The following is a 19,458-nucleotide window of genomic DNA, read 5'->3' as shown; positions in this document are numbered from 1 at the left end:
ATGCTGCTGTATGTTAATGGTCTTGAGAAAAATTTAATTAACTCAACTCCAACTAACAGTACCGCAATTCATATTTACCATTTGAGTACTATACCTGCATTCCTCCATCCGTATGTAGGCCTACTCAAACTGTTACATTTATATCATAATGAAAGTGAAACAGTCCATGTTAATAACATAATGCAATGTGTGTTATCAGTGACCTATGGAGTGGTGCATATCAAATAAGATACAGTATATGCTCACTTAATAGTTGCAACGGCACTGAAGTGGATTGTTTTATGCAAGCCACCAGAGTGATACAGTAGCTGAAAACATTTCAGTTTAAATTTTAAGTTGCCTAACTTATTGCAAAGTAGTCTCTGGCATGTCTACCAAATTCAAGTTTCAATTCAATTGTGCAATGTGTGGCCCTTCAGTCACTCTATTGAAGTCAGTATGGCCCTCTGGAAATAAATGCTGCCCACCCCTGACCTCGGGTGTTCTTATTTTTATGTAAAATTTTTAAGAAGACCATTTAAACCGGTGAAACAGTGTGCAGTGCACCCTCAAGTACTGGTAGGACATGCAGTTATCTTTCTGCACCAACTCTACATCATTGGTGGGGTGGCATGGGGTGGACACCTGTTTATAGTTTACTTATTTTGCATGCTTTTCTCTTCTTGAATAGAAATCAGCCTCTCATTATTAGCAAGTAAAGTGGCAATACCTAACATCCATTATTTTGTATGAATTATCAGATCAATCACTTATGAATGTTGCAATTTTGGTGTTTATTCCGTCTTAAATGTTGATTTCATGTAAACCTCTGTACCATATCTTTAAGTGGTGCACATTGCTGTTGTCGGGTGGAAACCTTGTATGTTTTGTATAAAGATTTTTGAAAATAGCAGATCTTCAAGCACACAACGCCTCGCCCCACGAGGCGATGTGTGCTTGTAGATCGTCTATTTTCATTAGTCTTGTGCGACAGTCTTGTACGATGAGGCAGGACTTTCATTTACGAAAAAACGTACAAATGTGAAACAAGGTTTCTGCCGGACAGTGACAACATCTCTGTTGAAATCTGTTGAAGTTATTCTGTGTGGACTCGCTGTGCAGTACCTGTCTCCTGTGAATGTTCCCCCATGTAGCCACTGAGTGGATGGGGGTGACAAAGAGATCATTTGGATCATGTGTGAGTCAGCTATTCGGTGCGTTCGGACAGTGTATCCTTGCCGGCATTATCTACCTCATCCGTGACTGGAGATTAGCCCAGTGGGCCATTGCATCACCGCTTGCAGTGGTTCTTATTTACATATGGTTTGCATTTATCATATATCAGATTTAAATTACCCTTAATGTTGTATACTGGTTGGTGCATTACGAATTATTTGCTGAGTTCTGTGGTGATTGTTTCTGCCAGGTTCATTCCAGAGTCAGCCAGATGGCTGCTGGACAGAGGAAAGACAGAGGAGGTCCAACAGTTGATTCTCATGGCAGCAGCAATCAACAAACGTACAGTTCCAGAATCTCTACTGGAAAAGGTACTGGAAAATGGAAGTTGCTATTAAAGGTGTATTCAGTGATAATGAAAGTGGCTGGGGGTCATCTTGTCCCTTACTGGCTTACAGCGTGGAAATATTTCGTTTTTTATCGATTTTTTACACCATTATAATGTTCTCGTTTTGATTAGACCCAATCACTGAATAGGCCTACGTCTCCAGCTTCAGGATATGTATGATACTGATTTACTACGAGACTGTGGCATTTTATGAGTTCAGTAGTTTGCAATCTAGGCATTTAGCAGACGCTCTTAATTCAGAGCGACTGTGGTTCTCAAAACTTTTATTTTGACCATCATAACTAAACATCATAACATACCTACTCTACCCTGATTGGTCGAGGACTGGCTGGCCACCTCTGAAAACCGAATCTAGCTATGCTCGCAACACGGGCCATGGTGGAAGTCCTTATATGGTCTGAATATACCTTTAACAAAATAACGTATTTGTTGCTATTGAATTATTGATCTTTATTTGTTTTTTTTTCATTGAAGCTGACTTGGAACACCTATACGTTGTTATACAGTACCTTTCACCGGGAAGACCTCTGTGTGTTCTATAATACAGTGTATCGCAACAGTATATTCTTTTGAATACATTTCTTTTTTCAGAAAACTTGGGTCTGGATTTAGACTGTGTTTTTAGAATCAGGCTCAGGTCCAGGCTCGGCTCCAGGATGAAATGATTGAGAGGCAGTTGAAAATGGCGAGGGGGCACATCAGATTTTATATAAAACAATATCTACATAACACTTAAACTGAGGGGGCAGAATTTGCAATTGAGCTATGCCCCCTCTTGCACCCCTGTGGCTCTGGGCCTGCTCAGGTCTAAATGGGTTAAAACATGTTAAGGGATAAGGTGTTAATAATACATATTTTCCTTCAGTTTAACACTATTTGCTGTTATAACCAACAGGGTTATAGCGGTAACCTAATGTAATTTGTACATTATAGCCTATTGATGTGAAATTTACATATAGTGCACTGAAAGCAAAAAATCTTAAAACTTGAAATGTTTTGCTTTTGGTAATTATTGAAGTTATGATGACCTGTATTTCAGATTAGTGAGGATAAACCTGTGGAGAAAGGAGGAATCAGAGTTCTTATCAGATCTCCTATACTCAGGAAGAATTTCATTACCATATCATTTGCATGGTAAGACAAATTCCCAAGTGTGCTATCTCCAGTGTCCAACTTGAATAATCAGAACAATCAATTAATAATTATTGTTACCTGTAATATGAATCATTTAAGCCCTGTTCACTACATTCCAAAAATAGCCAATGTGCAACCAATGACGTGTTGTGAGCTTATCTGCATTGTAAAACATGTTAAAAAAATTAATTATTAAAAATAGCCAATTGATTTTATTCTATTTTCAGCTAATGTTCCCCCATGAATAGGGATTCTGGAGTTTAAGAGATTAAATTGCAGAGATTGCAAGGACATTTCTTTTGTCTTATATTTACCTAATATAAATGCACAAATAAATAATATGTCTATTTTCCCCTGTTGAAAAGGTTTTCACTGAACCTAGCCTACTACTGTCTCTCATTCAATATGGCCAACCTGGGTTTGGACATCTTCTTAACACAGCTTGTGTTTGGACTCTCTGAGGTGCCCGCTCATATACTTTGCATATGGCTACTGGAGGTTTTAGGGAGGAAGCTCTCCTTAATGGGAACACTTCTAATTGGTGGACTTTCTTGCATCCTCATTCTAGCTGTTCCTCAAGGTACGACACTTTAAATCAATGGTTCTCAAACCTTTTCATGTCAAGGTCCCCCAAATGTATTTAGCCGCAGACCCCTTTTGTAAAATATGTTGTGCCAAAGAAAATAATAACTGTGAATCATTATGCAATTTTTATATTCTCTTTCAGATAATGCTGTTGCTGTTACGACATTAGCTGTCATCGGGAGGTTTCTGATGAACTGGGCAGGGTCCATATGTAACGTCTATGTTCAGGAGCTGTTTCCAACATCTGTTCGGTTGGTCCTCATGCATCCTCATGCATCTTCTTTTAATCCTCTACTGTAAACATTCCAGTGTTCATTTCCATTTATTCATGCCTAGCTAATATAATACCCCCCTTTTGACAAAATTATGAAATGCTCTGCATTCCATTAATAGAATTGCAGTATGTCTTTTTTCCCCCCTTCAAAAATATTTTTAATGCCTTACTGTAACTTTATTACTTACAGAACATTATCTTAAAGTCCCTCCTTTTCTTTAAAAAGAAGTCCCTCTTGGGGGGGGGGGGGGGGGGGCATGGTGGCGCAGTCGGTAGCGCTGTCGCATCACTGCTAGAATTAGGTCCTGCGTTCGATTCCCGCTGGGGCCGCTGGGGGCGCTGGGGGCGTGTTCTCTCCTCCGTGTCATCAGTGCCCAGTGCCCACACAAGTGGGGTTGGCAAAAGGGCCTTTCTGTGTGGAGTTTGCATGTTCTCCATGTGTCTCCTATAGGGTAGGTACCCTCACAAAAAACATGCAGTAATCCTGGTCTCTATACTGCCTCCCCCTGGCCAGCCGGGGCGCCTGATGGAAGGGAAAGGAACTGGTTGGAATAATGTGTCATGTTCCTTCAACGCGCTACGTCCAGCCGGGGAATCTCTCCCCTGTCAGGTGAAAAGAAGCAACTTGGACTCCTCATGCATAGAAGGAAGCATTAGGTCAGTCCGTTGCTCTCCCCAGGTTGGCAGATGGATTGTAACGCCCAGGATTACATTAGATAATTGACACTGGGTGAAAAATGGGTTGCAAAATCGTAGCCTAGTAGTCCCTCTTAATGCTGTGCTTTTGTAGCCTGGCGGGGCCTGACGTCATACTGCGTTCAATCACTCATTCCTTTCCCAGTATAACTTATACTTATAGTTATACTGGGGAAGGAATGAGTGAGTGAACGCATCATGATGTCAGGCCCCGCCAGGCTAGTACTTTTGAGGCCCAATCCTTGTATGCAAATATTGAGGTTAAATACAAAAGGGTGCATATCTCCTTCTCTGTGTTTCAGACAAACCGCCACAGGACTGGGAGCTATAGGAACTAGAATAGGTGGTCTGTTGTCTCCATTGCTCAACCTGTTGGCAATGTTCCACTGGTCCATACCTACCATCGTCTTTAGTAGCCTGTCACTGGCGAGCGGGGTACTCGTCTTCATACTTCCTGAGACTAGGAGAACAGAACTGCCTGATTCAACAGAGGAGGCAGAGGGCAAGAGGTAAGCACACCAAATGAACACATAACACAGATAAACTCTGCTTTGGTAGCGCACAGTTAAATCTATAGTTTTGTAATTGTCCAGAGAACATAGAGAGGTCCTATCGAGGGTCTTGTCAATATAAAAGGCGGATCTGCTGCAGTGAAGAACATGTCTCTTAATCACTTAAACCCTATATACTTAATTGTCCAGGGTCCCTCTGGGTTCTATAGTAGGTACGGTACAGTATTACCCTCTACACCAGAATAGCAGATGTACAAGCTCACAACATAGAATATATGAAATGCAAGTGTTTCTACTGTAGGGGGCAGCCTAAAACATCTAATCCAAGTTGAACTCTATACTCTTTGTTTTAGTAATCCTTGCTGAGCCAAGCAAACTTCTTTTGAACTTTGAAGTATGGTTTATTGAATAACCTACTCAAATCAGTTTATGGGCTAGGTGTCCAGCTTGAAAATGCCCACAGGGTTGATGAGTCACATCAGTGAATGCTTGCTTTCTACCATTTCTTTATTAGTCTTTTTTTTCATCACATTGTTCTTTAATACTGTTAATATTTTGGACACATCATCTATGTAAATCTTTCTTCCCTGTACCAATATTGCCCTTTCTTATATAAATGAACAAACGGTGGTAGCTTTCCTTATCCTGTTTGCTATGTAAAGCTCTCATCATATAGAACACTTTAATTACAGATGTGACTACATATTTTATTTTACTTCCTGCAGTAGAAGTAAAAAAAAAAGAAGGTGCAGGTAAAAAAAAAAGAAGGTGCAGGTTTGTTCATGTGTAGTTTTTTTCTGTGCGATTAATTTGCCCCAAAAAATATATATTTTCTGTTCTTGACCCCCTCTATACCAAATATCTTCGCCCTAAATAACCAAACTTGTAGATCTGCTATTTTCGTCATTTTTGTCTATTAAGACATGCCCAGAATATGGACGCTAGGGTTCATGTAGTTAAGACCATTGGGTGTTATTCTTGTACACCAATTGTTCTGTTTTATTTTTCCCTACAGAACTATGACTCCAATGAAGAGAGGAAGTGCCTTACGCATGTCGGATCACAATATTATAAGATCAAGCAAACTTTAATGTAATTCCTAAATAAATGTAGTTGTTTCATGTTCAGAACAATGTCAAATAATCATATGTTGCTATATAGTCATACAGAATGACTTGAATGGAGCATCACTGAAGTGGATGGTGTCAATTACTTGTATGTTTGTCACAGAACCAAATGAAAAACTCCTTCGGCTCGGAACGGAACCTACATGTTTTGAACTCTGACGCACATTTTGTTGCCATATCTTCTCTTTTCTTATTTGACATATATCGTCTTCAACAGGGGGAAAAGGACCCCTGGTCCTCAGAGTTATCACAAGAGGGCAGCCACATTTTTGTTTAATACTATAGGAGGGTTTATTTATTGTATTTTATTCCTTTTTTCAAAGCAATTCAATGTCTGAAAATACAGATTAACATGACATACCGACATATTATTAGCAAAAATAATGTGTAAGCAAACAAACTAAGATTTAACTTAGAACACTTATGATCATCATCACTTGGAAGCAACCCATAGGCAAAAATAAAACTGCTGAATACTTCCCAGGCAGCTAGTCTCAAATCTCTCGTGGTCAAAAGACATTGATGAGACAATCACCTAACTCTGGTGAGCTAGCTTTGAAAGCCTCTTGTGAAGTTGCATGGAAGCCTTTCTAAAAATAAAAAATAAAACAGCTTGGCCTTAAAAATGTTTAAACGTTTTGACAAAGTGTTACAGTCACCATTAAACAATGTCTATGTTTACAAGTGTAATATTTAATAATGTAATAATTCTCAGCTTAAGACACAATTAAGAGACTTTGTCCTTGTTTTAGCTATGCTCTATGTACGAAACAATTTCAACCATGATCCTGTATTGCTTGATGTCTATCCCAGTCCCGGGAAATGTTGAAAATGTGTCTGTTCAGTAACGCATTTCCCCATCTCTATACAGTAGTTCTTTAGTAAACAGAAAAATCTGAAAGAAATTAGGAAAAAAAGAAGAAGAAAAGAAAAACCTGTTTCATCGAGAATAGTGTCTTTCAATTAATTTCTATTTTTGGGTAGATACAAATATATATTGTGATTTGAGATACTATGTACACAAATGTAATTTTGGTTGCATAATTAAAGCTAATTAAAAAGCAGTGTCTCTGATTTTATGAATGAACTTGCACCCCTCCCAGCAAGCACGTCAGGACCTGGACCAATCAGTGACGTCTCGATTGGGGCCAGATCACAGCCCATATGGGGATGATCTTGACGTCATTACCAGGACACCATATGGACTTTTTTGTTTGACAGGATTATTGTTATGTTTGTAATGTTAGTTGAAATATGAGCATATAAGGTTATATTCTGGGACATATCTAACTAGTTATATCACCTGATTTCAACCAACATAAATCCTGTATAACAAAAAAGTCCATATGACGTCTTGGTAATGACATCAAGATCATCCCCATATGGGCTGTGATCTGGCCCCAATCGAAACGTCACTGATTGGTCCAGGTCCTGACCGTGCTTGCTGGGCTGGGCTTATGCACAACCAATCACAACAATACTGTATTACTGTAGTACTGTACAACTAGGCATCCCACTCACAATGACATTACTCATGTCATTTGTTCTTGTTTTTATTTTATTTCACAAAAAGAATAGAGTCCGCACACCAACTGTTCTGTCCTTAGCACCCGTGACCCACCAGTCGATGTGCATTACCTAAGTTCCAGTTCTTGTCACTGACAACTGCCACTCAGGGAGGGTTTATATTGCATAGCATTGTTATTTCAAGACAATATAGATTATATAGAGATAAAGCACAATTCTGTTAGAAAACCTATTTGAAGTGATCAGTTTTATACTGTACAGTATTATACTGGAGTTACAATTTAGGCATTTATCAAATGTTGTTATAGAGCAACTTACAGTAATCGTATGAACCCGTCCCTAGTCAACAAACGACATCAAATGGTCATGTGTTCAGCCTTCAAAGACAAACCTTTGAGATAATCCTTAAAGGTTTGACAATGAGTAAATGTTATGTTTTTATGAGATGACTGTAAAATCTCAGGGCTGCACAAAAAAAACATTGCAATCTCAGGTTAGTGCTTGTTATTTTATAAAGACAACAGACTCAGGTGTACATTATGACTTATGGATATTTAGGAATAAGGAATCTTACATTATTTCTTGTTTTATCACAAAACTGTTAATATTCACTCCCAAAAGTTCTACATGACCTTCTTGGAAAGTGTCTAGAATTATGGTATGTCACATTCTAAGCTACAATCCAAAGTACAATTGAATCAAAAAGTTTATGGCCATCATGTTCTTTTACTGTAAGTGTGGAATGCATCATTAAAACATTTTATTTTATCTGTACAGAAGACTTCTTATCAAGTGAGTCATCCAGTCACATGTTGAACCATCTTTTGGTCAAACTCTAGCAATAATTAATGTCCAGTTAAACCCTACGGTACTGTATATCATTAGTTGACCCCAGTACCCCAAGGCTCAATACTAGATCTTCTAGTATTTCCCTCCACACACAAGTCTCTTCACCGAAATTAGCAGATCTATAAGCTCACAACGTGTCACTATGTGACACAGTGTGAGTTTGTAACCCCTGAATAAGGGACCCAGAACTGGGATACTAGGTCTAGTTTCATGTGGTTAAATGCTGGATAGATCAACATAGCTCCCATGTCTATGCAGAAGGATACATCCAACTGTATGGAAGGTGCCACTGAGGTCTAAGAGAACAAGGAAAGCTCTTGTTTTTGCCATCGGTGTTCACTCATTCATTCATTTACAACCTTGACGAGAGCGGTCTCTGTGGTTTGCCCTGAAACCACAATGTACAGTAACAACTTTGTTTAAAGGTGAATCTCTTCTTTTCTTTTAAACAAATCAACATGGCTGATTTTGGAGCAATCTTTGAGGCCATTGGAGACTTTGGATTATATCAGAAGATTGTTCTTTTTGCACTTTCCTTTCCCAATGTGTTTGTAATTTTTCTTTTTGCCAGCGTGATTTTTATCGATTCAGACCCAGTCCGACACTGTAACACAGACTGGATACTCAATGCTGATCCCAACTTAACCTCAGAAGAGCAGGCTAACTTAACCCTTCCACGGGAGAAGGATGGGACCTTCAGCAGGTGTGAGATGTTTGTCCCTGCAGTGGACTGGCACATCGACACCATCAGGGAGTATGGACTGAACGAGACCACAAAGTGTGAGAATGGATGGGTGTACGACAAGTCTATGTTTGAAGCCACCATTGTCACTGATGTAGGTTGAAATCTATGAATTTGTGGCATATATATTTTCTATGCATCAATACAGTACTTTACTTTTTCTTCACATTTTTCTTCTTCTTCTTCTTCTTCTTCTTCTTATTTTACAGTTTGATCTAGTTTGTGATAATGCCAACTTGGTGGGAGTTGCACAAACAGTGTTCATGGCTGGCATTGTTATTGGTTCTCTCCTGTTTGGACCATTTGCTGAATCGTAAGTATTTCAGATATACATAATTGTCTAACTATGATTCCCGATTCCCCACATTGAGGGCATTTCTAACAATAGCTCTATCGGTTACAGATTTGGCCGAAAGAGAGCAACTCAAATTCCAGTGGTGCTCATGTTCCTGTTTATTATAACAACGGGATTAATGCCCTACTTCTACCTATATTCGTTATCTCAGTTTGTGGTTGGAGTTGGATATGGAGGATTTCGAGTCAACTGCATCGTACTAGGTACAGTATGTTAGGTACTATTATGTAACTCTTTTAGTCAGGCATTGTTGAGTCAAATTACTTTTTATTGTCAGATAATAGACTACTGTCACAACTTACTTACAAACCCTGGGAAGCGTTTAATTAAAAATATATATTTTCCCAAATATGGAGATGGCTGACATCATAGATGTCTGACATCATAGACCACATGAGACTGATGGAGTGTATTTTATCACTCTTGTATAGATATTATTTCATGTCCATATATGGGCTTTCCAAGATATGGGCTTAATATTGATGACATCAGGGATCTCCATATATGGGCATAAAAGGGACATGGAATGACACAGAGATCTCCATATATGGCCATTAATGTATTAGTGAATTCATTTTCCCCATTGACTTGAATGAGGAAAGCTCAAAAGACAAAATTAATTTGCGAAAATTTGCGTCACGGCAACCACACATGCTATTTCCTTTGTATTAAATTGTATTTACCATAACATTAGGTTTAAGTCTACATATCGGTATACAGAAAGCAAATTCATGGTGGTGAGTGGAGTTGGAGGGTTTTGTGTCAACAGCTTTGTAGTGTTTAATCACGCATTTTATAGCATATTATTAGTCAATTACTGCTTTGTCAGGTCTTTCAACTTCAACTTAATTGTCACATCACAAATCTGCAGGTGTAAAACAGATGGGTGAAATCATTTAGATATCATAAGAAATGGAACGTGTCAAATACCCAAAAAACTAAAACTATATGTATACTGTAAATTATTTATGAAAGAATACAAAGGCTAGGAGACATCACTTATAGTCCAGTCATTATGAAAAAAACTAAAACAAATTGCAATAGTAGCAAACTCAACTAATTCTGTATCCTCATTATGTCCTTAGTGAGGGAAAAAAAGTCCCAAGGAATCCCATCGGGGCAAAGTTTTGAAAATGACCTACCTACCTTCACTTACTATACACTACACTATAAAGGAAAATATGACTCCCAAAAAATCCGCTTTAAGTGGGATGTGAGGGGTCAAACTAGGGGGTTTTAATTATTCTGAATCCATTGCAAGCATTTGTTTTGCATGAAAAACATTCCTTGGGCTAAGAACGGACCCCAAAACCAGCAAGCACCGTGTCCCCAAAAGACTGTGAAAATTGATGACTCATCACTAAACCATCATTTTGAGGGGCCATTTCTTGCCCAATGAATGTTTTTCGTGCAAAACAAATGCTTGCAATGGATTCAGAATAATTAAAAACCCCTAGTTTGACCCCTCACATCCCACTTAAAGCAGATTTTTGGGAGTCATTTTTTCCTTTATAGTGTAGTGTATAGTAAGTGAAGGTAGGTAGGTCTTTTCAAAACTTTCCCCCGAAGGGATTCCTTGGGACTTTTTTTCTCTCACTTAGGACATATTGAGGATACAAAATCAGTTGAGTTTGCTACTATTGCAATTTGTTTTAGGTTTAGCCTAATTTTGGCCTAAAATGACTGGACTATTAGTGGCAGATATCAAATAAGTATGAAATGTTTTGGAATGGTTTGCAGACAAATAATGTAAATATACAGTGTAACGGCCGTGGAGTGTATTCACATTCATAAATAACATGTAATGTGACGGACTTTATCGCGACCGTAGGTCGCTACTTACTGTAGAAACCACCACAAAGTGTCAGTCCGTCCGTCAGTCCGTCCGTCAGTCTGTCTGTCACACCTCACACGTCACACTCTTGCCCTGCTCATATCTCCTCAACCGTTGCCCCGATCCATGCCAAATTTTGCACACACGTTCCTTACCTGCCAAACCCCCGGAGCTCCAGGGACCCCCAGGTCCCTGGGGGACCCCCAGATGTAAAAAATGACCAAATGTGCTAAACTGACCAAATGACCACCCCAACGGGCCTGCTCACGGGGAATTCCCGGGGACCACCCACTCCTGGTGCTCCAGAACGGATGCAAAAGTGGTGGCGCCCCCAGTGGAGGACCCCCTACACTGCAGCTCACATAAAATGCCGAAACTCCGGCTAGGAGCGACCGGGACAGCCGGGGCCGGTACCTATTCGTCCGCCTTGCCGGCGCGGAGACCCCACCCCTCATTTCTCACATGGCCCTCTTCTAGCGCCACCATGAGGCCGATTCTTGCAAAACACATTTTTGGACACTGCTCCTACAATTTTTGCCCTAAAATCACGCAAATCGGTACACAGTATGTCTACACTCATCCCATCAACATGAATCTCTCCCATATAGCGCCACCTCCAGGCCGATTTTTAAAAACACATTTTTGGACACTGCTCCTACAGATTTTGCCCTAAAATCACGAAAATCACTACACAGTATGTCTACACTCATGTCATCAACATGGATCAGGAAGATTTTGGCAAAACACATTTTTGCCCTATTTGTGGAGATAAGTGACCTACGGTCGCTTATCTCCCGATTAGGGAGCCTTACTGGTATGTCATAAGCTACAAAATCAGTATCATGTCACTGATGACAGTATCATGGTCTGTATCATGTCATGATCATGGTCAGTATCATGGTCAGTAGTGTCATGCAAGTATCATGTCAGTAACGTGGTCAGTATCATGAGATGGTGGTTGGAGCAGTGAATGTCTTTAATGATCAGCTTAGCCTTGACCATGCACTGGCGTATAATATACGCTCATATAATGTGCTGGAGTGGAGGGAAACTCACCTCTGACGATGGCTAAAACGGTTCAAGTTAAAACATGAATTACAGAATATAACATTATAGCACACTCAACATTAAAAACACAACAGGCACACATAGGCCTAATGCAGAATCAGAATCAACCGTTATTGTCACTTCAGTCAGGTAAATCACGATATATTGAACAATGTTTACGTTTATTATTAATGAGTATACACAAGTGTGTATGTCACATTTAATTTGGCGTTTGGCTCTGCTACATTTTCTCCCTGTTCAGCAGCAGCACAGAAGAAGAACATCATTAACCATTAGGAGCAGGGAGATATATAGATATATAAACAACCCCCCCATGGGGAACAGAATTAGCAGAGCCTACTGGTGGTGCTGGGGAGGCGGTGGGGGCAAGCGCAAGCAACAGTCCGGGCAAGAGCAGCAGGAAGAATGACAGACTGGGCGGGTTTAAGTAGTTGGCAAATGATCAGCTGACTGTCATGTCGGCCAATGACATAGGGTCTGGCATAATAGTGTGTAGTAGTGTCCTTATACAACTGCAATACAGTGTACCCTCTCGAGTATACCTGCCTGAACTAGCTTTGCAGGCTACGTATCATAATATGGGTGAAACTCTTAATTATGCAGGGATTGCACAGGCCCATCAATGCAGTTTAAAAATCAAGTCAAGACTTTCAAGAGTACATCATCCCATGCAGGCTGATGCAGCCCCTCAAAATGTGTGCTGTGAACTTTCTATTGCAATCATTTCAGAAGCTTAATGTGGCTTGAAACAGGTTACACATTACAATTGCCCTTAAGAATGTTAGAAACTAACCAAAGTGTTCTTCCTTGTAGCCACTGAATGGATCGGGACAACAAAGCGATCTCTTGGTGTGTTGGTGGGTCAGATCATGGCTGCAGTCGGGCAGTGTATCCTGGTTGCCATACTCTACTTCATCCGTAACTGGAGACTTGCTCAGTTGGTCTTCGCAGGACCAAATCTAGTGGTTGCAATTTACATATGGTAGGCATTTCTTCTTTCTTTTTTTTAAACAACATTTTCTAAATGCTCTCCTACTAGTGACTTGTGTTGTGGAATTTCTGACTCAGTTGTATTCTAAAAGGTTCATTCCAGAGTCAGCCAGATGGTTGCAGGGCAGAGGAAGAACAGCAGAGGTAAAACAGTTGATTCTCAGGGCAGCAGCAGTCAACAAACGCACAGTTCCTGAATCTCTATTGGAAAAGGTACTTGAAAAGGAGGGTTACCATAAAAAATATAATGTAATGATATAGATATACCGTAAAACCATTTGAAATATTATAGAAATAGATTCACTTCCTCTATGTTTACGGCTTTGTGGAGGGGGGGGGGGGGGGGGTCACCAAATGTGTGTAAAAAACTTTTCCCATTACTACTTGGAATATTACCTCTGTTACAGATTGTTGAGAAACGAACTGTGGTGAAAGGTGGACTACAGGTTATTATCAAATCACCGGTTCTTAGGAAATATTTCCTTACCATAACATTTGCATGGTAAGTTCAGTTTACAGACCTCCCTACCCAAATGAATTATGGGAAAACAAAGAGTAGTAGTAGTAGTAGTAGTAGTAGTAGTAGTAGTAGTAGTAGTAGTAGTAGTAGTAAATACATTTCAATAATATATTTGAAGAGTCTTGAATTTATATTTAAGATTAAAAAAAATATTTTTAAATATAATATCTATATGAATAATGTACAATGTCTTATTATTAGAAATGACAAGGCGTTTCTCAATGGCTACAGTATTATGCCAAGCATGATAATGCTTTCGTCATTGGAAGTTTATTGAACAAACAGTAATACAGGTATTACCAAAAATACTGTAAATAAATCCATGAATTCATTGACTGTTGTGTGGCTACAGTATTAGATTGTAAAAATATAAAAATCCAGAGTAGCCTATATATAAGCATTGTGACGCACTGCACATGACTAATCTGTCTTTTTGTCTCCCCCGTCAAACATCTAAAGGATGACAGTGACCCTCACCTACTACTGCCTTTTATTTAACATCGAAAACCTTGGAATGAGCATCTTTGTAATGCAACTGGCGTTTGGTCTCACTGAGCTGCCTGTTCATCTCCTTTGCATCTGGATGTTAGAGCTTTTGGGCAGGAAAATATCTCTGATGTGTACCCTTCTGATGGGTGGGCTCTCGTGCATCTGTACCCTAGCTGTTCCTCAAAGTAAGATACTTGAAATAATGTTTTCAGTTGTCAGAATGGGGGGAAAAAAACATTTTTGTCAGTGGTTCTCAAACCTTTTCATGTCAAGGACCCACAAATTGACCCTTATTAGCCCGTGGACCCCCATTTGAAAACATATGCTAAGGACCTCCATATAAGAGAAGATATTTACAGCTCTATAATCTCTCAAGAACAGATGTAGTGCTAGGGCGCTGTTTTTCCCTTTTCTTTGACGATGGCTAGCCAGATTGCTATAGTATTGATTCTCAACCATTTTAATGTCAAGGACCCCCAGTTTGACATGCATTAGGCTACAGAACCCCATTTAATGGCATTGCATTAGGCTACGGACCCCCATTTAATGGCATTTCTATCTATGAGACCCACATTTAGATAGTAAAATCAACGTTAATTTAACTCAGAGAGTGTATAAATGGACATTTGTACACTCTCTGAGTTACATACCCCAAAGGGTCCATTTGGTTCCTAACCCTGGACCCCACTTTGAGAACCAATGCTATATGTTTACTATATTGTTCTGTTTCAGGTAATGGTGTTGCAATTGGTGTATTAGCTATCACAGGACGCTTTTTCATGGTCTGGGCAGGGTCCATATGTAGTGTCTATGTTCAGGAGCTGTTTCCAACATCCGTGCGGTAGGTCTTGTGAATTACTTTCTTTCTTTATCCTCACACATATTATGAACTATCCAGACCACAGTTGCGTCGAAGAGCAAATGCTTGTGATGGGTTATTTTATAGTTTACTTACGATGTGATACAGTACATGATGTTGTCAAATGGGATAATACAATAATATGCCAGAAGGTTTTGACAATCATTTAATAATTGTATAATTTTTCAAGTCATGTTTCAAGATTTCTCAAGTAAAATTCCATATGTAAATTTGTGTTCAGAAATTATTTGTAAAAGAGCCTGGCTGCCTGTCACCTGTCAGCCTGAGAACAACTCATGTCATTTGACCAGTTATCATCATAGGCTAAACCAGGGGTCTTCAACATTTTCAGGCAAAGGACCCCTTAGTTGAGAGAGAGATGAAGCAGGGACCCCCACAACATGTGAATAGATTCCATTTAGTTTCATTGTTTGACAGCACAATCATCAGTGTATTTTGGATTCATGTCAATTTGTGTTTTCAGATATTTAACCACTTGAACTGTCAATACTTAATAAACTTGACCTTTCACTGTGTACTTAGTCTGCTCGTTTTCCCCTCTACACCAAAGCTCTTTGCTGAAAATAGCCGATCTACAAGCTCACAACGCCTCGCAGCGCGAGGCGTTGTGAGCTTGTAGATCTGCTATTTTTGGCTAAAGTTCTCAGAATATGGATGCTAGGGTTCAAGTGGTTAATATAAAAAAGGAGGAAAAAAGGTTTGTATCACTCAAAGATTTGGAGGACCCCCTGTAGTAACTTAGGGGACCCCCTAGGGGTCCCGGACCCCCTGTTGAAGACCCCTGGGCTAAACCATTGTTAACACCATTTGCATACACACTTATTTAAACTTTCAATACAATGTTGTTTCCCTTCCTTGCTGTTCCAGACAAACGGCCACAGGATTAGGTTCGGTGCTTATGAGATCATCTGGGATGTTGTCTCCGTTGCTCAATATGCTGGCTGTGTTCTACTGGGGCGCACCCACCATAGTGTTCAGTAGCCTCGCAATACTTAGTGGAATTCTGACCTTCCTGCTTCCTGAGACCAGGGGAAGAGAACTGCCTGAATCCACTGATGAAGCTGTGGACAGAAGGTAATACTAATACACAGTACACTGCACAGGCCCGGATTTATATGACATGAGGCCCCTGGGCAAGGGGAAATAAAGAGGCCCTCGTGCGCGCGCAAAAGTTCCACCTCCGGCCCACCTGACCACCGTAACCTCGCCTCCGGACCGGCCTGTGCATAATCTGACTGTGCATTGGCTCATTGGAAGGGTCTAAAGCGGATACAGAATTGGAGTTTGCGTGCATGTGTGTAGCCTATGTGTGTGGAAAGTACCGGATACATAGTGGGCGGGCTTTAGACTGCACTAAGCTTTCAGAGCAGCTACATGCAGTGTGGCCAGCAGAGCAGAAGCTCTCAATGTTATTACCATAATAAAACAATATGTACTGTAACTATTAAAACACAAATATCACTTTATTTGGATTGCAATACTTTAAAATGTCATCATTAAATTAACTAACTAATTCAGGGTCTTTTCAAAATGGCTTCCAAGTTCCACACCGCCTCCCTCTCCATAGACTTCCATGTAATTCATAGTGCACGGATCATGCACGCCTATGCCTAGATCATGCACCATGTGTGTGCACACTGTTCACAGCTTTCAAACAAAAAAATCCGAATGGAAATCCGTTCAGGCATTCATGAGCTAGCAGCCATTATGTTTTCTTGAAATGTAAACAAACATGGCTGCCATGTTTGAAAGATGGGGTTGGTATGGGGGTTAAACATGGAATTTCGCGATTGCGATCATGCCTACTACATTTTTTGGGGTCAAATTTCTTTTTTTTTTCCTTTTTTTTTAGGCCCCCCTCCCCTGAGGCCCCCGGGCGCGTGCCCACCCTTGCCCAATGGTAAGTCCGGCCCTGAACACTGCATGTTGTCAATATAGGCTACTGTATACTTGCTGTGCTTGTATCTTTATCTAATCATGTATATCTCTGGTCTGTTTCCTTCACAGGAATGGGATCAGCAAAACTAAAGACAACGAAACGGATCATCACATCATATGTTCAACTAAAGTGTAGAACTGTGTACAAGAAGCGTATTAATATGTATTTTATTTACTTTGGTACAGATCATAACATTGTTGCTGCATCTGTGACATTCTAATTAACCAAACACTGGAGTTAGAACCACGTAGGCTTGACTCTAATCATGTTATATAGTTCAATAAATCCCTGCAAAACAGTTGGTATGAAGCATTTGGTATGAGACATTTCTTTACCATTATAAACCAAATTGCTTCTTTGAGTAGGCGTGTGTGTAGTTGGGAAAACAATCTCTTGATTTGATCACCTGTATTTATCAAAACTATTAAGTTTAACAGATTTAACATACTATGTTACGTTTTCATATGACAAATGGGACCTATTAAAATACATATTTTTGTACATCAAAACCATGCCTATAAGTGGTTCCCAAACTTTTTAGCCTGTGACCCAAAAGAGAAATTAAACATTTGCCCGGGACACAAACTAATGAAAACAGCAGATCTACAATCTCACAACACTTTGCACTGCATTGTACGCTTGTAGATCGGCTATTTTCACTACTTCTTAGACATTTGTTTTCTAATATGGAATGTTTTTAATTATTTTTTAATGTATTAATTAAATTACTTTTTTGAAATGTTTTGAAATAATAATTAAAAACAAAATGTAAAATTAGGGGACCCATAAAACTGTGTCCACGACCCACAAATGGGTCCCGAGTCCGACCCAGTGTTTGGGGAACAGTGCTATAGAAGTTCTACTATTTAATTATGATAAAGTGCAGATGTACTGTATTACCACTAACATTTGTTGTGCCACTGCTGGTGATGTTTTTGTATGCTACATTGTGGTCCCTCATAGAGGGATTTACCAAGAATTCCTGTACATACGGTAATATTTCTGACTTAATGACAATCAACAAGCAATTTGAAATGGTTCCATTATATTATTTTCTTTATATTATATTGCAGATATGATCATACATACCAATAACACAACAAGCAACATTTTTCATCAGCATTTCTCTTTAATTAACATAATTAACATAGCTCACATTCATTTTACACAGCTATTAATAATTAAGAATACATGTGAAAATATACGGTGATACAGCATTTGATATCAACTGTAATTGTAATATCATCTTGACGACTTCATAACATAATAGTCCTATTTCAATGCATTTTGAAATAGGAAGTGCATTTTCCAGCCTAACTGGACATTTATAACAGTTTTACAACAATCAAAACATGTGTGTGCATTTTTGCCTAAATGGTTTGTTTTTATCATTCCATTACTGGGGAAAACATTGTTATTCATTGACAAAATATGTAAGTACCACATTTATGTTTTATACTGTGAAGTGAAGTTTTCTAAGTAAAATGCAAAGCAAAGTGTAGTCTGATCATTGTTGATAATTACTATTTGTTATGTTTTTCATTTTCAGGTAACAATCACATATCATGTTACTGTGTTATATGTGGCTATTGTGCTGTTTTTGAAGCGGTGAGCCGCTTCCAATGTTTGATCATGTCTGTCCCATGCCTTGTCCTCACTCACTCACTCACTCACTCACTCACCAGTACGAACAGGATCTGCGCATGTGCAGTGAGAGAGAGAGAGAGGGAGAGAGAGAGAGAGAGTATCAAGTTACAGAGGGAGGGGGGGGAGGGGGGAGAGGAGCTGAGACTTCACACAAAATGTCCCTGGGACCCATCTGAATCAAAAACATAGATCTGGAACTGCTCAAATTCACCGCTTCAGTTTGAACCGAGGTTTGATTTTACTATGCTGATCATTAAGCACAATCATTATTATTATTATTGATGTATTATCCGAGCAAATCATCCATCCAGCTATTGTCTGTGCTGGGACTTTCTGTCACATGTTCAGTTTTACTGCTCAGAGGCTCCATAAGAGAGTCTGTGAAAGCATTTGTATTGCTGGCTTCAGACACAGACAGCATTTTAGGCTCTGACGTCAACATGTTTTCGGTGAAAGGATCTGAGCTCTGGGCTGGTGGTGTAGCACTGACTGAACTATCTAAACCCAGGAAGTCACCAAATGGACTGGAAATGGCTTGACTTGGCTGCACTGCAAAGACATCTGCACTGTTTGAGATGTCATTAATCCCAAAGATATCATCGGGAAAGGCAGAAGAATCTCTGCCGTGGTCAAAATTACCCATTGCAGGTGGTTGAGCAAGAATACCATCTGAGCCAAATATGTCAAAGTCAGTTTCCTGAGTATTGCTAGCTAAATCAAATGGAT

General features: G+C 39.6%; 2 protein-coding genes across 2 annotated transcripts in view; both read left to right on the top strand.

Moving 5' to 3' along the window:
• Positions 1 to 4,766, top strand: part of LOC308284892 (solute carrier family 22 member 13-like) — a gene marked incomplete at both ends in the record, with an annotated part of 5,342 nt that extends 576 nt beyond the window's left edge. Inside the window, 6 exons of the mRNA XM_080725617.1 lie at positions 1,134 to 1,302; positions 1,406 to 1,526; positions 2,604 to 2,698; positions 3,064 to 3,278; positions 3,426 to 3,534; positions 4,556 to 4,766. Coding sequence (XP_080581743.1) covers positions 1,134 to 1,302; positions 1,406 to 1,526; positions 2,604 to 2,698; positions 3,064 to 3,278; positions 3,426 to 3,534; positions 4,556 to 4,766 — 920 coding nt within the window. The remainder of the gene's footprint in view (positions 1 to 1,133; positions 1,303 to 1,405; positions 1,527 to 2,603; positions 2,699 to 3,063; positions 3,279 to 3,425; positions 3,535 to 4,555) is intronic.
• Positions 4,767 to 8,726: 3,960 nt separating this feature from the next.
• Positions 8,727 to 17,220, top strand: slc22a13a (solute carrier family 22 member 13a; the record flags this gene model as incomplete). Its single annotated transcript, XM_080725616.1, has 10 exons — positions 8,727 to 9,104; positions 9,220 to 9,323; positions 9,414 to 9,568; positions 13,081 to 13,249; positions 13,350 to 13,470; positions 13,665 to 13,759; positions 14,237 to 14,451; positions 14,999 to 15,107; positions 16,014 to 16,220; positions 17,154 to 17,220. 10 exons carry the CDS (start codon positions 8,727 to 8,729, stop codon positions 17,218 to 17,220), a joined length of 1,620 nt encoding a protein of 539 aa, XP_080581742.1.
• Between the last annotated feature and the right edge of the window lie 2,238 nt (positions 17,221 to 19,458).

The sequence above is a fragment of the Nannobrachium achirus genome (assembly GCF_963921795.1).
Source record: "Nannobrachium achirus genome assembly, chromosome: 5".
NCBI classification, from domain to species: Eukaryota; Metazoa; Chordata; class Actinopteri; order Myctophiformes; family Myctophidae; genus Nannobrachium; species Nannobrachium achirus.
Note: the sequence above shows the minus strand (reverse complement) of the source record. Positions and strands in the feature narration are given on the sequence as shown.